This window comes from Balaenoptera borealis (assembly GCF_965194805.1).
Source record: "Balaenoptera borealis genome assembly, chromosome: 2".
Classification (NCBI taxonomy): domain Eukaryota; kingdom Metazoa; phylum Chordata; class Mammalia; order Artiodactyla; family Balaenopteridae; genus Balaenoptera; species Balaenoptera borealis.
In genome coordinates, this window is record NC_138867.1 from 126,534,457 (window position 1) to 126,551,432 (window position 16,976).

The following is a 16,976-nucleotide window of genomic DNA, read 5'->3' on the forward strand; positions in this document are numbered from 1 at the left end:
TAATATAATCTTTCATCTTTACAGATGGGGAAACTAATATTCTTTCAAAAGTTTGAATGATTTACTCAAGACTGCTCAGCTATTGATCAAAGGACAGAATTGAGATGAGAACTCAAGTTTTCTCACTCCTGGTCTGTTCAAATGCTACCTTGTCTTTGAATTGAACATATTCTTTAACTGCTCTTGTTTTAAGTGTCTTACAGATGCAGTCACTTATTCAACAAATATTTATTGAGTGCCTACTCTGTGCCAGGCATTGTACAATGTGACAGGAAAAAGACAGGGAAGGTTCCTTGGAGCTTATATTTTATTGATGGAGCAGATATCAGTCACTTGTCCGAGAAAAGTGGGTTGTAAGAGCTGAAGGTTTACAATGTGTAATGCCAAGTAGATAAAACATTTTTGACATAAATGTAATCAAATAAGCAAACTGTAACATGCATCTAGCCTTTCAAGAACATGTCTGTGACATCCAATGCATTAGACCTATACTTAATTAAAGAATGCAGAGTTCTCACCAGTCCCATAGGTGTCAGAGGCTCATCTTCATTTGCTTTGCTTTCCATTCATACATTTGCAGAATTAGGAAAATATCTAGCCTATTTTTAAAATGATTATTATGACTCTTATTTTGATTATTTTTAGGATGATTATGTGACTCTTTCAAACAGTGAAGATCCTGAAGGGAGATGCCATATGCTCTTCTACTTTAATTTTCCTTTAGAGATATATAATGTTGGGTGGTATATTAATCATACTTAATGTTTACTTTAGAATTAAAATGTTTTCACAGTGTCTCATCCAAGTATATGCTCATTAAAATGAGTGATCAGGGAAGCTGCATAGAGCCAAAGCATCTCTGTGAGCCCACATCCCTGGAAACAGTACTTTGAGTGAGACCCTTCGTTGGGCAAAAAGTGACTGTTAGGCCTGTGCTCTTTTTTTAGGACCCAGCGGTCTTCAGCGTGTAGTAAAACCAACCCCAATTACTGTCCATGACTCAGAGAGTGACGATGAGGAAGACAGTCTAGAACTCCAAGAAGTCTGGATTCCTAAGAATGGTGCCCGGCGTTTCTCTGAGCGTGAAGAAAAAACCGGAGAGTCTGTACAGTCCAGGGAATTATCAGGTGAGAGACTGTGTCTTACTCTGACCTGTTAGTGAGAGTCACCATGAGAACAGACACACTGGCCTTTATATAATGGTGTCCCTGCCACAGCTTGTGGTGCAGTTAACATATCCTTACAAAACGTGACAGGAGGCAAGAAAGGCAGCAGCCCAAGCAAGAGAGGAAAATCTGGGTGGTGCTATCAAGGGCAGGTGCAGCACAATAAAAATATTGTGGAATTGGGGCTCAGGGAAGAGAAGATGTGAGGATTGTCAGTCCCACAGTGGAGGCTTTAGGAAGTTGTGGCATCAGAGTATCAGGGATTAGCAAGGGGCCTGTGCCTCACATAAAAGATGACAACTGAGTCATCCAGAGCAGTGAAAAACAACCATTCCCCAGTTGGTAATCTGTCCAGTTGTGTTTAGCGAATGTTGGTGGCTAGTTTGGTGCTTGAGGAAGTCCTAAAGTATGTTCTTACAATCCCTTATCTCCCTTTAAATCCAGTCAACAACCTTCTGCCATTTGCCTCACCAAGAAACTGTAATTCTCTTAACTTTTAGGTTTATACTTCTTTCCTTGTCTTCCCTTCTGTTTCCCAGAACCATATGCTTACCACTTTCTGCAAAGGATGAGGTTTTGTAAAATTGTCTACTTATTTTTCCTTGGGTACCCTACTCATTAATGTATCTGAATGTTTAGTATACATTTGTATACCTGTAACACTGAACCTGAAATATATACACACTTCAGTGTATGGTAAGCTCAGTTCTTTAGACTTGGAATAACTTACTAACCACTGACTGATTACTCAATTCTCATTTTATTCCTTTTAAGAAATTCAGATATCTTTATACTGTGATTGAAAGAGCTTTAATGGACACTGAAATTTAGGAAAAGTAATGTGACCAGCTGACTAACCTGATGTTTCCTAGAAAGTTTAGTTTCTGAATTTAGAAACCAGATCTTCTGTCAGCCAGACAAAACCTTATTTAAGTATTCCTCTGTATATTCATTGAGGCTTACTGTGCCCCAGGTACTGTGTTAGGTGCTATGAGGGGTGAGATGAATAAGTCTTGATATCTCTCTCTCTCTTTCTCTCTCTCTCTGTGTCCCTCTCTCTCACTGTCTCTCTGTCTCTCTCTCTCTGTAGTCTGGCTGAAGAGTCAGGTCAGAAACATAGATAACAATATTACAGGGCATATACTGCACTTGCTTTGGGGTGGGGTGCAGAAGAGATTGGACAGAGGTCCAAAGCAGAAGGACTGATGAGAGTAAAGGCTCCAAGGTAATAAGGCAGGGGTATATTCAAAGAAGAGTTTGGACTGGGGTGTAGAATGTTTATAGAGAAGACAAGAATGGAAAGTTGGTTTTCAGTTAGGTCACAGTAAGCCTTGAAGGCTGAGCTAAGGAGTATTGGCCAGGTAGGCACTAGGGAGCCATAGAGAACTTTTGAGCAGCTGAGTGATGTGGTCACCATTTATACTTTAGGAAAATTAGTGTACATTGTTTCCTGTTCCAGATTTACTCTTGCCTTTTGTCCAGAATTTGTACTGAAATCTTTTCTTTTCCTCGGGCCATTCTTCTTTTTCTGTAAGCAGTAAGTGGAAAAGGCAAGACTCCACTTCGAAAGAGGTACAACTCCCATCAGATGGGCCAGTCGAAGCAGTTTCCCCTCGAGGAAAGCAGCTGTGAGAAAGGCTGTCAGGTCACCAGTGAGCAGATCAAAGCCGATATGAAAGCAGCTAGGGATATTCCTGAAAAGAAAAAAAACAAGGATGTTTATCCCAGCTGCAGCAGCACCACCGCCAGCACAGTGGGGAACTCCAGCTCGCACAGCGCTGCTTCTCAAAGCCCCGACTTTGTAAGGACGGTGAACAGCAGCGGCTCTTCCGAGCCTAGCCCTGCAGAAGTGGATGTGTCCAGGCAGTGTGTCTGCTCCCCCGGTGGGTCAGAGGACTCTGAGGCCGTGGAGGAGGGAGATGCAGAGAGTTCTGTCTGCCCCAGATGCTGCTGTCGCAGGCCCCAGGAATCCCAAAGGAGAACTAGCAGGTGTTCTGATGAGGAACGTCCTTCAACCAGCCGAGCCTGTGTTGTGAATGGCCCGGATGGTACGAGATCCGCCTTTTCCTTTAGGACTCTGCCACCAGGGGGGTCTTCAGGCCCAGCACATGATGAGAGGACTAATGGGAGTGGCTCTGGGGCTACAGGTGAGGACAGGAGGGGGAGCTCCCAGCCTGAGAGCTGTGACGTGCAGTCTAATGAAGACTACCCTCGGAGGCCCCTAACAAGGGCCAGGAGCAGACTCTCCCATGTACCGCTGGTATCTGAGTCAGGTATGACAACGCTGCCAGGATTAGCTACTGCAGGTTAGGACTTGAGAAGGGCGTTTGCTCCTTCCATAAGTTTTCTTACATAAAGCCAGTTGGGCAAATTGATTTCTATGTTGGGGTTCCGTGCTCATACAGATTTTGAGCTCACTTTCAGCGATGGGGTGGGGGTGGGGAGCGGGTGGCATGTAAAACAGCTTGTAAAATACCAGCCAGGAGAGGCGCAGAGAGTTAAGCTTCTGAGAAGAGTGCGACTGTGTGTGTGTACTGACCTTAAACGTGGCGCCAGTCCCACGTCTCACTCCCAGTATGTAAACTCTGCTCCCGTCCCACACTGCAGAGGCTTAACTCCTAGTGCAGTTTTAAAACCTTAGCCGAAAGGTAAGGACTGGAAGTCGCTGGGCCTGGGGGAGCCCGGCGTGCGGGTGCCCCCTCCCCCCCCCACCCCCCGCCCCGCCTCTGTAGCCTTGAGTAATTTTCCCAAAGGCTAGTTTTGCTGCCAGTAGGCTTGCCAGGAGAAAAGCAGGTAAGTAAGTACTCTAGCTGAGAATCATTTTGGTGAAGATATCCTCAAGACACATATATGTATATAATTTCATTAATAACATTTAGGTGTATGCCGAGGCATGGGGTTTGGCGGGGTACGCACATTCCTTAATTATAATCCTGTTTATATTTCTGATCTTATTTTTAAATAATCTCTCCTGCCTTTATTAAGTCATGAATACCTGTCAATGAATAATAATACATTTTATTTTCGCTAAGCCTTACTCAATTTAAAAATCTTAAAATCAGCACCCAGTACATAGAGTGCCTTTTTATCTACTATTGCAATAAATAGAGCTGATTGAATCATGTGGAACTAAACTAACAAAAACAAGCTTTCATAAGATAAATAGGAGATATTAATTAATTATGTGCTAATTATCATAGTAGCCTAAGCTCATATTAAAGTATATGAGTTTTATTTGCAGATTTTATTATGCTTTGCAAACATCAGTTCTGCCGTGATGAAAATACTTTTCCCAGCTTGAATTTTATATGGTTTATCTCTTTCTTTATACATAACATAGCATTTACGATTTTAACTGTTTTGAAGTATATAGTTCATTGGCATTAGGTACATTCACATTGTTGTGGGACCATCACCACTATCTATCTCAACTTTTTCATCTTCCCACACTTAAAGTCTGTATCCATTAAACAGAAACACCTCATTATGACACCCTTTGTTGTGTGGTTTTTCATATTTGTTAAGTCAGATCTACATGTTTACTTTTGTGATTTCGTTATTTTTATGCTGTGGAAAGCCTTCCCTACACCTGGCTCAGATAACTGTTCACATCTTCTCATTCTTTTATTCATTTATTTGTTTATCTTAGTTTAGTTCTTTATCTTAACCTGTGGGAACTAATTTTATTTTTTATTACAAATTGTCACCAAGTTGTCTCAATACTATTTATTGACATCCATCCGTATGTCATTTTGAAATGCTCTTTTATCATGTACTTTGACCATACTGTGGTTTATCTCTGGGCATGCTGTCCTGTTCCAGTGTTCTGTCCTCTTTCATTACTCTTTTGCAAAATTTCCTTGGCTAGACATGCATTTATCATTTATTTTTATAGTTTTATTTTATAATAATTTTGTCAAGTTCCAGAAACAAATCTTTGTGTTTTGTTTGCAATTCCTTTACATTGATTGACTGAAAAGATAAGTGTCATTTTTACAGCTTTGAGTCTTCCTATTTAGGGACTATTTTGTCTTAATGTGTCTTGGTAAAGTTTTATAGTTGTTACTGTTTTGGTGGGCTTTGTTTTGTTTTTGTTTTTAACGTGGGTCCTTCACATTAACCATATTAGGGGGAGGGGGGTTAACTTCTTCTTTGCCTTATGTTCTGCTATTCCCTTTGTCATTTTCTTCTGACTTGTTTCATGACCAGAACCTTTTCTTAGGTTAAATAATTTCCTAGAATTTTTTTTAAAAATTCATTTATGTAGTGCTTTTTACTTTTTAAGATTAATTATATCTGTTGTCTTAATGATTTTTTTTTCCAATTTGAGAAGACTTCTAATGTATGTAGCTAATGTGTATATATATGGTAGGTAAATTACTTGCTAATATTTTAAAACACAATACAAATGTCCATTTACTTTCAATAACAACTTTTCTGGAGAAATGTCAAACTGCTGATTTTTAAATTATCCAGGTCTCTTTTGGAAAGAAGAAGAAGTTATTTGGGTGGCTTTCAACTTGTTATTTTTAACCTAGCATGTTTTTGATATCTGTTGGCCATTCTGCTTTAAAAGTTTTAAGGAGGTAAATCCAAACTAATAAAGGAACAAACTTGATTGTTATGGATTTTTTTTTTAATCTCTTCAAAGAAAATATTTGAATTTTTAATTTGGTTTTTGATTTACGGCCTTACGTAGTGTTAAAACCGTGTTAGAAGTAGTTATTTGTCTTGTGATTTCCTGTTTGGGGAATAAATGCCTGTAAGTTGTTCTTTTTACCCTTATTGTATAATACTTTATAAAATAAATATCACAAAAATAACGGATTGTCGAAGAATAGCACTTAAGATGAATATGATATGGTTCTCATGAATACTGACCTCTTTCCTTGACACCCCATGACTGGATTGGTCTGCTTTTCTGTGTTTCTGTAGCATCTTGCTAATGTCAACTACACCGTGTGTTGTAATTCCGTGTTTTAATGTCTATTTTTCCAATAGACTGTGAGCTCCATGAGGTCAGGGACAGTGTCTGCTTGTTCACCATTATATTCCCAGCTTCTAGCACAATGTCTTACATTGTATGGGGCTCAGTGAATAATTGTGAACTTAATAAGTGGTAGGAGCCATCATATGAGGTATGTTGATGCTGGTGGATGTATGAAATCATTAAGGATTGTCCCTAAACAAAGAGTTACTGTCCCTAATAAACAGAGGGAGACATAAGAAAATAAACACAATGAACTCTGTTTTCTTTTTACATTGGGAAGCATTTGTTTTTCAAGATTATCTACATATAAAGTGTGACTCAGTCTTATAAACTTTTCTTAGAAAACAAACTGCCAGTTTGGGTACTCAGGAGACCAGGAAATTTAACTTTGAACCCCATATTCTGATCAGTTAAGGAGTAGGGGAGGGAAGCAGCCCATGAAGGTGAGAGGTTGGAAATTGGAGCATAGAAGGAGAATGCTAATAGAAGATTCTTGTTTGAACACTGTGATGAAGGAATGGACACAGACCTGTTTTTGTTTGTCTTCATTTTGTGGTACTGGGAGAGGGAACCAGGACCTATTATTGGTTGTAACAGGAGTATGAATTTTGGCTCTTGTATGAAATGGTGGCTGCTGTTAGAAGATTCCTTGTCAGTGAAGATAGATTGTTCGTGAAGCTCCTTCAGGAATACTGTGGAAGGTGGCCTTCAGTGGGTCACCTAGATCAGTAGTTTTCTCTTCCAGAAACCCAGTGTTTTGCTTGGGTTCAGGGTCCTTGGAGGAAGTTTGATGGATAAAACTCTTGGGCTCCCTTTTAGGCTTCAACCAAATTAGCTGCTTTCAATTGTTTTATAATAAGATTTCACAAAGATTTCGAATGGTGGAGGAAAGGGTTCTGGTGTATTGAAAAAAAGAAAAAAACAACAAACACTTGAACTAGATCTCTATAGAGTCCCTGTCTAACTCCAAGCCTTTGGGAATTTGCAATATTTGTACCTCGTTTCCCTATCTTTCTTTGTAATCTTTCATGTTTGAAGTGAGAGTGTTAACCAAGTGGTAACCCTGTAATCTAGTAGTGGTAGCAGTGCGCAGTATGGTGGCATTTAATTCGTAAAGGTCAACCTTTTTTCATTCAATATATGCTCTGCTACAGAGTGACTCTCAAAATGAAGACAGTGACTTTTAGTGTCTTGTCTTGGAATATATATGTGCTTGTTAAGTTTTTGAGGTGAATTTAGAACTTGTATTTAAATAATATCAACATAATATTTGTTTTTATAATAAACTATAACGTTTTAGAACAGTACTAGTAAATGAATTAGGGCCATACTAGGCAGGGTTTGGCAGATAAATGATTGCAGGTTTTCTAGCATACTGATAAATACATTGGCAAACTGTTCTCCCTTCCCATGTCTCAGTTTACTTATTTGTAAAATAAAGAGAATAATCTATCTCAGAGGGCTGGTAAGAGGATTAAATTAGTTAATACGAGTAAAACCCTGAGAGCAGTGCCTGATACACAGTAAGCACTCAGTAAATATTTGCTGTTATTGTTATTACATTGACGTATCTATGATGCATTCATTCATTCAGTGAATGTTGAGTGCCAGTTCATTCAATAAATGTTCATTTTAGCTCATTGCTAGCGGCTGACATTGATACGAAGATGAAATGACAATGATGTTGTCTTCAAGGAGCTTTTAGTTTAAATGGAGAAATAAAACAGACATACAGGGAATTACAGAACCACATATGATGTTTGAGGATACAAGTGACTTACTAGAATAGGTGGCATTTAAGCTGGACCTTTCAGGGATGGGTAGTATTTCAAAAAGTAAAGTCAGGAAAGGTATTCTGGGCAGAAAAAGCTAAAACAATTAATGGCTTCAGAGGCATTGGCAATGGGAGATGACTAGGATATGGTATGGAATAAAATTGAGAACATTTGGGGCTACAGCATAGCTCCAAATGTCAGGCATTGAAATGTATTCACTAAGCAGTAGTAGTCAATGCTTTTAAGTTGTTTAGCAGGAAAGCGGTGAGTTTAATCTACCAGTAGTAGTTAGGATGGGTTGAGTGCCTGGAGACGATAATGTTGATTAGACTGTTGGAATGGGCCAGGTGTGAAGAGCGCAGTGTAACGTTTGATGTTGATATGTTTGAGACAACGGAAGGTGATCTTGTTTTGGAAGAGGCAATTGGAAATGGCAGTCTGACTGTATTCCTTTGGGAACCAAGTAGTAGAATTGAGAGTTTCCTTGGTGGAGTTTATACATATGCAGTTGAATGTGCTCTCTTTGAAGGAAAGACAGCAAGGCTAAAATTTGGATTTTCCTCTCGCCTTTTTTAGAGGTTGCCAAAACAAAGCCACGTCATGCCATGAAGCGGAAGCGGACAGCAGATAAGTCCACCAGTACCAGTGATCCTGTGATTGAGGATGACCATGTGCAGGTGAAGGAGAAAATCGTTGCTTATCTTTTGGTCCAGCCAAGTTCCTGAATAATGTAAAGGAACTGAAGTTCCCATCTACATAGTTTCTTTGCCCTACAGAGAAGAGACTGGTAGTAGTTGCTTCTCACTTGTGCCAGTGAAAACACTTAAGCTTTAAAAAAAAAAAAGAACGAAAGTACAGGAAGATACATCTTTTAAATTTTTCTTCTTGTAGGTCCTTGTATTAAAATCCAAAAATCTTGTTGGAGTCACTATGACCAACTGTGGAATCACAGATCTAGTGCTGAAAGACTGTCCCAAGATGATGTTTATCCATGGTATGTATTTAGGCCCATGTCATATAAGAGCATCATGATTGAGTTTAAAGAATTAAAGTCTCATAAATACTACAGTAACATTACTATATTACTTTTTCAAAAGAATCATTATTAGATTTTTCTATTTCTGTCCTCATTCTGTAGTTCTCAACTAATTATTCAATCGTATTTACAAGGGACCATGTGCAGAGACTTGGTTCATCTTTTAATATATAGCCTCTCCTCCAGTTTCCTCCAAATGATAATTACAACCTGATCTGACAGAGGTTAAGTTAACAGCATATATGGGCTTTGGAGTCAAGTAGACCTCACCTTGAATCCTGTCTTTGCCATTTTCTAGCTGTGTGATGTTGGACATGTTTTATGTGTGTTTTGGGAGGAGGAGGGAATAGTGACTGAGCTGTAAGTGCTTAACAGCTCTGGATTTGATTGATATCGTCAATCATAACCTCAATTCATGGCACATTATCCTTAGTCCAAGCCCCACTTTTCTTTTCAGTCCCATTTGTCCCTCATTGCCAGTCCCATCGGCTCCCATCATCTGTAGTCAGGTATTTAATATATGTCCTTTCAGTCTATCTTTCATGTCTTTTTTTATAGACATGTTTGTCTCTGAACAAATAATAGGGTATTATTTTGTGTGAGTTTTTAAAATTTTAGATACATAATATGTCTCATACATGATCTGTTTATTTTTCCATTATTATTCAAATTTATATTTTTGATACCTATCCATATAAAATTATGAAGAACTGACTTGTTCCTTGCCTTGTGCAGTTTATATGTATTCTGCATTCATTTTTTTCAGTGTGTGAAGTATACATAATTTTACTTACCTTATAAAGCATTTGTGAAGGTTAAATGGAGTGATTGATACATGCACACACGTGTGTTTATGTGGATGTATGTACCTACACATAAACACAGTAGAGGGTCTGACCTCTAGTAAAAGCCTAGTAAATGTTCATTTGTATTAGTATGGCAAAAAAATATTTAGGGGCTTTCTATTTTTTGCACTTCTCCAATACTGGTAGTAAATAAAACAAGGAAATCCTTACCAAACATTTTGTCATAAACTAGGAAAATCCCAAAAAGGAGAGATAAAATTGAAATTTAAGCACTACCTCTCTCTTGAATTCTAGAAGACTCCAGACATGGGGACCCCAAACCCCGTGTTCACCCTTACAAGGTGGTACTTTATTTCATGTTGAAGTGTCCCCCTAAAATGGAACAGGGTTCCTTCAAAAGCTCAGAGATCATAGCAGCAGCAGAGCCCAGACTAGCATAAGAGCTTTCAGTGTGTCAGCACTCTACTCTCCGAGGTCTGAGACTCTACCTTCGGACTCTGCTGGTTGACTTCTCATTCCTGTCTCTATTCTGAGCTCTCTGAGAATCTGACTGGTTTTCACCTCTGCACTTGACTTTGATGATTCTCTCTATATCTTCTCTAACATTAGTGGTGGATCACATGGCCTCAGGCCCAATCTTTTCTCCTTAAACCAAATTTTTTAGCTCAGCTTATTGTGGGACAGAAGAGCTTAGATAAGAAGCTCAGTCCCTAGACACCCACTGATGGATGGGTTGTCTGTTAACGGTGGATGAGATGACTAAATGAGATGAGAACTGACCTTAGCCAAGTCTGGTTTTACAGCAGGGAACCATTGAACCCTTATCGCCATCTAGTCCTCTCTTCCCTCTTTTCCTGTCCCCAACACTGCTTCCTCTTCCTCCTGCCATGTCACAGGAGAAAATGAGTCTGAAAGGCATAAGACTTGGTCAGTGTTCAAACATCAAAATTACAGGGCTAGATTGCTCAGTAAGATGATGACATTTGGATCAAGGATGTTACAGAACATGTCTTTATGAAATGTTAAAAAGATCAGGCATGTTGGCCTTATGGATAGAATATCTTTGATCTGATTCTGTCTCTTGAGTTGGACCAGGTTGAAATCTATGGTAAAAACTGGATCAGATTGAAATGTGAGATTAAAAATAAGGAAGGGGATATTTTTCTGAAGTTGGTATACTGTTGTAGTTAAATGTGTCTGTTATATCACAATTACTTTTCTCTATAACCTCAATATTTTGTATGTTAAACGGGAAGAATATTTAATCATGTTTCAGACCAGCACTTTCAACAGAACTTTTTGCAATGATGGAAATGTTCCATATCTGTACTGTTCGATATGGTAACCACTGGCTACTTGTGACTGTTGAACGTTTGAACTGTGACTAGCGTGTGAGGAACTAAATTATTAATTTTATTACATTTCAGTTAATTTAAATTTAAATAGCTACAGGTGGCTAGTGGCTACCACATTGGACTGTACAACTTTAGACCAAAGTATCCAAATATTTCTGGGTCTTTTTTTTAAGATTTTGGTTTTATACTTGAGGTAAGAATTAAAATCAACACTGCTCATTTCCTGTGGGTGAATGTAAGATAACATATGTGAATTATCCCAGGAACCATTACCCATAAAATTGTATAATTCAGTAGTTGCTGTCATTCATTCTCTTCAATATGTATTTCCTAAACAGTTCCTATATTTAGGCAACTCATTCTCTGGAATTTGAATTTCTTGCCAGTAACATCTTAGATAGGAAAAGGTATCTCCCTTCTAGCATGAGGGTGACTGCCTTCTTTTGAACAGGACAGAATCATATTTTCAAGTCATTTTGATGACTGTCAGTTGTCCTTTGCACTAGTACTTGACCTATGTCAAAGATGTTTACATCTGCAGTATTTTATGCTAATAAAAGGTATGCCAGTCCTCCAAAGAGGATTCCAAATAGGGTATACGTTGCTCTATTATTTTGTATAAATTATTTGTAGAGCTTACCATTGTTTTCATTTTGTAGCTACCAGGTGCAGGGTACTGAAACATTTAAAAGTAGAAAATGCACCAATTGTAAACCGATTTGACTATGCACAATGCAAGAAACTGAATATGGATCAGGTACTAGACCAGATACTAAGGATGCCTCCTGAGAGAAACCGTATCATATACCTACGCCCCATGCAGCAGGTAACGAGCTCTGCTTCTTTTTGGTGATCACATATTGCAGTGATATTTTTATTTTAGTGTTCAGCCTTTTTGAAATTGGCTTTTATTCATTTGCTGAACCCACAGTAATGATTCTTTAGATTCTACAGTTTTTTTAACCAGCCTAGACTACCTTGCCAACCTTCTTCATCAGTGCTTCTCTGATAGATTTTGTGGGCTTTTAGCAAGTTATATGATGAGGGAAGTTGTTATACAGCAAGTTTTATACTTATTAAAAGTTGCCTGTGGTGAAGAGCACAGACTCTGGTTTCAGACTTCCTGGTTCCAGTTCTGGTTCACTGACCTGTAGCAGATTACTTAACTTCTATGTCTTAGTTTCTTCATCTCTAAAATTAGAAGAATAAAAACCTGCCGTTACTGTGATGGTTAAATTAATACATGTTAAGTGCTAGAACAGTTGCTGGCATGTACTAAGCAATCATATGATAGTTGCTGTTACTATTATCATCATTATTATTAGAGTAAACTTTTTATAGTATCTATGAGATGATGGCTGTTAGCTGAACCTATTGTGGTAAACATTTCACAATATATGTAAATCAAACCACCATGCTGAAGATATGGCATGTATATACAATGGAATATTACTCAGCCATAAAAAGAAACAAAATTGAGTTATTTGTAGTGAGGTGGATGGACCTAGAGTCTGTCATACAGAGTGAAGTAAGTCAGAAGGAGAAAAACAAATACTGTATGCTAACACATATATATGGAATCTAAGAAGAAAAAAAAAAAGATTCTGAAAAACCTAGGGGCAGGACAGGAATAAAGACACAGACGTAGAGAATGGACTTGAGGACACGGGGAGGGGGAAGGGTAAGCTGGGACAAAGTGAGAGAGTGGCATGGACATATATACACTACCAAATGTAAAACAGATAGCTAGTGGGAAGCAGCCGCATAGCACAGGGAGATCAGCTCGGTGCTTTGTGACCACCTAGAGGGGTGGGATAGGGAGGGCAGGAGGGAGGGAGATGCAAGAGGGAAGAGATATGGGAACATATGTATATGTATAACTGATTCACTTTGCTATAAAGCAGAAACTAACACACCATTGTAAAGCAATTACACTCCAATAAAGATGTTAAAAAAATCCAACAACATCATGCTGTATACCTTAAAGGTATACAGTGATGTGTGTCAATTATTTCTCAATAAAACTAGGGGAAAAAAGAGTAACATCGTATGTAAGACTCTGTGCTTGATGTCAAAAGAAGGTTTAAAGGAAATATGAACCTTTGCAGTCAGTGTTTGAACCTGGCCTCAAAAGAATCATTTCAACACACAAATTGCTTATTGAGTGTTTATAATTTGCTGGGGCTGAAAAATACACAGGACATCATCCTTCTTGAGAGGTTTGCCTTTCCTCAAAGGGGGTAGACATATATGTCATTAGGATGACAAAGTGGGATTTCGTAAGTAAAATAGGGATGAGGGCATTCCATGAGAAGAAAGCAATGTGAACAAAGGTTACAAGGGGGCAAGGAAGTGTGTTCTGTCTTTAGGAATGGACAGTAGTCCAGTTATAATGGGGTATATGGTACTACACATTCACAGTTCTATAGTGCAGTCAAAATTTAAACCTGTAAAGGATATATTCAGAAGTGGATTGCTGGGATCAGTTACCTGAATCCAGATTCTCTGGTTTAATTCACATTTATATAACAGTGAGATGTAAATTGCTGAGCTTGCTAAACAGTTGAATTTGCTAAACCTCATCCCTAGCATGGCAAGCTGTGTTCAGGGTGGAATGTGACTCTCTGATTTTCAAATCAGCCAAAGATTTAAAAACTGAGGTCCCAAGGAAAGATTGTTCAAGCCCTAGGAGATAGATTTCTAAGGCATTCCCTTCCTTGGTCCAAAATCCTCTCTCTCATGTTTTCCACAGGTGGACACACTAACGTTGGAGCAGAAGCTATTTAGTGGTCCCTACCCCTATCACATCTGTATTATCCATGAATTCAGTAACCCTCCCAATGTCCGGAACAAGGTGCGCATTCGCAGCTGGATGGACACGATAGCAAACATTAACCAGTAAGTTATCTGCAGCCCCTGACGACCTTCTAAGTCAGTTCCCAGAGCAAGGATGCCCAGAAACAACAAATCCGAATTATTTTTTATTTTAAATGATTTCATCTGGGCTTTTCAGGCACTGAAACATGAAATGTAATGTGAAAAAAAAGGGAAATGAGGACTTAAAACTAAAATGCGTACATATATATTTGTAACTTTTTATTTTCAAACTTAGAGAAAAGTCACAAGAACAGACCGTACATGTACATTTAGTTTCATTCCTTTAGCCTTACAGCATGGAAGAGAGATCATATTAAAGATTTTAAAACTGTGATGTTTTACATCATCAGAAAATTTGACTTTTTATGCATTTGTTATTTTAATATTTGAGACCTTCATTAGAATCTAGGCATGACACATTTTGATAGTTCCTTTCTAACCTACATCCCAACATTATTTTCACTTTTATAATTTTTATTTAATTTTTCTTGTTGCCTCCAGAGAGCTCATTAAGTATGAATTCTTCCCTGAAGCCACACGAAGTGAAGATGACTTAAAGAAGTATCCCAAGTACCCATGGGGTAGAGAAATCTATACTTTAGAAGGTGAGCATTTATTTGTAAATGGTTGGAAAGCTAAATAGCTGTTAACTAATTAGATGGAGAGACATGTCTTAGGGAAGATTGGAGTAGGAGCCTAACAGTTTGTCAAAATAATGGGAATATTGAATATCTGCAGGTAGCAGGGACCAGATAAATAGTGCTCTCCCTGTATGAGTCTTTACCATCCCTAAAATAATCAGCAGTATTGAAACACAAAAAGTGAAAGAAAATTGAAACTTGCTATACAGTTTGAAAGTTGCAGTGACTTGAGGGAACCTGTGTCAGCCCCTGTATTTTGTGTGTATATATATGTACACATATATAGAGAGGGAAACTGAGGCTTAATGGAAGCAAAGGATGACCAAAATCACATGACTAAATAGTAGCAGAGCTAGAATTGGAATTTATGTCTCTGGTGCTGCTTTCAAAATACTAACAGCGTTCGGCCCTATCGTTACTTCCACCCCAGTAGCACTGTTGATCTGTCTTCTTTTAGGTGTTGTGGATGGAGCACCGTATTCCATGATTTCTGACTTCCCTTGGTTGAGATCACTACGGGCAGCAGAACCCAACAGCTTTGCCAGATATGATTTTGAGGATGATGAAGAAAGTAATTATGTCCTGACTTGATTTTTATTCTCTAGTTTGAGGTTATCCTACGGTGTTAGATACTTAGTATTTTGTCTGAGTTACGAGCGGCGCAGCTTTTTATCACTTCCCATATAAATGTTTTTGCTTTTTGTTATTGTTTGGTTCACCCCTTGCTAAAAAAAACAGCTCTAAATGTATACAATAGATAACCAGTTGACTTACTAGGGATATATGAAGGTTGGTGGAAAGGATTCCTTCAGACAGATTGTCCTACCTAGATTTTTTTATTACCTAAATGTTTATAATCTTGTTACTCCTTATTGAAGAATTTGGTCAACTATATTGTTTCAAAACTGTTCCTGTTATACTAATTATTCTGCTACTTATGAGCTGCTTGTTGTTGGGTAGCATGTGGGAACTTATGATTTAGGTACGGATACTTGATGGGGGAACTTGAAGGAACTCTGGAATATAGTTCTTCTAAGTGTTAACACCCTTGAATATCCATTTGTAGGAAGTTTAAAAAAAATATTTTAGGAGGAACTGGATTTCATAAACTACATGTATATATATATGACTTACCTCTCTGGTGCATTTTTCACCTTGGGCCTTTAATCATGTGTGCTCTTTTTGGCATCAAACATAGTATATAACCAAACTGATGGGGACCCATTCCATGAAATATACATACATCAGTTACACTGCATCAGAGTATACAGGCATATCTCATGGACCAGCTAAATCAGAGTGGCTTTCCATATGATTCTGATAATCTTGTTTCCCCTTTTCTTTCTAATTTCCAAGGCACCATCTATGCTCCTCGAAGGAAAGGGCAGCTGTCTGCAGACATCTGTATGGAAACAATAGGAGAGGAAATTTCAGAGATGCGTCAGATGAAGAAGGGCGTGTTTCAGCGAGTAGTGGCAATTTTTATCCACTATTGTGACGTCAATGGAGAGCCTGTTGAAGATGACTACATTTAACTGGTCCCTCCTCTTTCCAGCTATTCTGGCAGTAAGCTGCTGGGGCCATCCAGCTGCCAGAGAGCTTCACAGACCTTGGGGCATGCAGTTGGGAGGCTCCGGCGCTTTTTGGTATATAGGAAATGTATAAGGAACATTGAAGTTGTATACAAAGATTTGTACATAGAGGAAATACACAAAGATACTTCCTAAGTACCAACTTTATATGATATGTTTATACAATTTAATTTAAAAATTCATTTTAATGAAGGCAGAGAATTGGAAAGAGTTCATTTTGTTCATTTTTCCAGACTTAGTTCATAAAGTGTCACTTTCTGGCTGAGCCCCTGTTTACTATATTCTTAATCATCACTGTCACGCCCTTAAATCTGTGCCTTTTTCTTCTCGAGCAGAGCTGTTTGAGTAAACCTGTTGAAGCGTCTTTTTGTCTCTTGTGCTCTTTTTGTGTTACTACTAAAACTCCAACTAAACCCTATGGTCAGAGGTGGCTGTATGTTTGTTTCTGTACAAAATTGTGGTTCTTTTTCCTCTTGGTATTGTAGTTGCCATATTTCTCAAAATGAAGTAAAAAAAAGACTCATGGGTTTAAAAAAAAAACTGAGTTTGAGGGGGAAATGGAAAAGTTTCCAAAGCATTTCTAGTTATTTATTTCCATATTGTGTATATGCTTTATCTTGAATATAAAAATAAAAATTTATTAAAAACTTTTTTCTTGCCTTGGAACGGAATCCCTCATTTTAAAGAAGAAGAGTAGCAAATACTACACAGAAAAGGAATGTGTAGTTGTGTCTAAGT

At 38.3% G+C, this 16,976-nt stretch overlaps 1 protein-coding gene across 8 annotated transcripts in view; it reads left to right on the forward strand.

The window, feature by feature from the left end:
* FBXO38 (F-box protein 38) overlaps positions 1 to 16,889 on the forward strand; it is a 52,644-nt gene extending 35,755 nt beyond the window's left edge. For 2 of the 8 annotated variants that reach the window (XM_082382635.1, XM_082382636.1), the window contains exons 14-22: positions 948 to 1,127; positions 2,702 to 3,472; positions 8,508 to 8,608; positions 8,823 to 8,925; positions 11,788 to 11,954; positions 13,881 to 14,026; positions 14,507 to 14,610; positions 15,104 to 15,217; positions 16,003 to 16,602. In XM_082382635.1, coding sequence (XP_082238761.1) covers positions 948 to 1,127; positions 2,702 to 3,472; positions 8,508 to 8,608; positions 8,823 to 8,925; positions 11,788 to 11,954; positions 13,881 to 14,026; positions 14,507 to 14,610; positions 15,104 to 15,217; positions 16,003 to 16,181 — 1,865 coding nt within the window. In that variant the 3' untranslated portion in view covers positions 16,182 to 16,602. Of the gene's footprint in view, positions 1 to 947; positions 1,128 to 2,701; positions 3,473 to 8,507; positions 8,609 to 8,822; positions 8,926 to 11,787; positions 11,955 to 13,880; positions 14,027 to 14,506; positions 14,611 to 15,103; positions 15,218 to 16,002 lie in introns of all 8 variants that reach the window. The other 6 variants (XM_082382641.1, XM_082382638.1, XM_082382640.1 and 3 more) reach the window with 6 other exon arrangements.
* Positions 16,890 to 16,976: the final 87 nt, after the last annotated feature.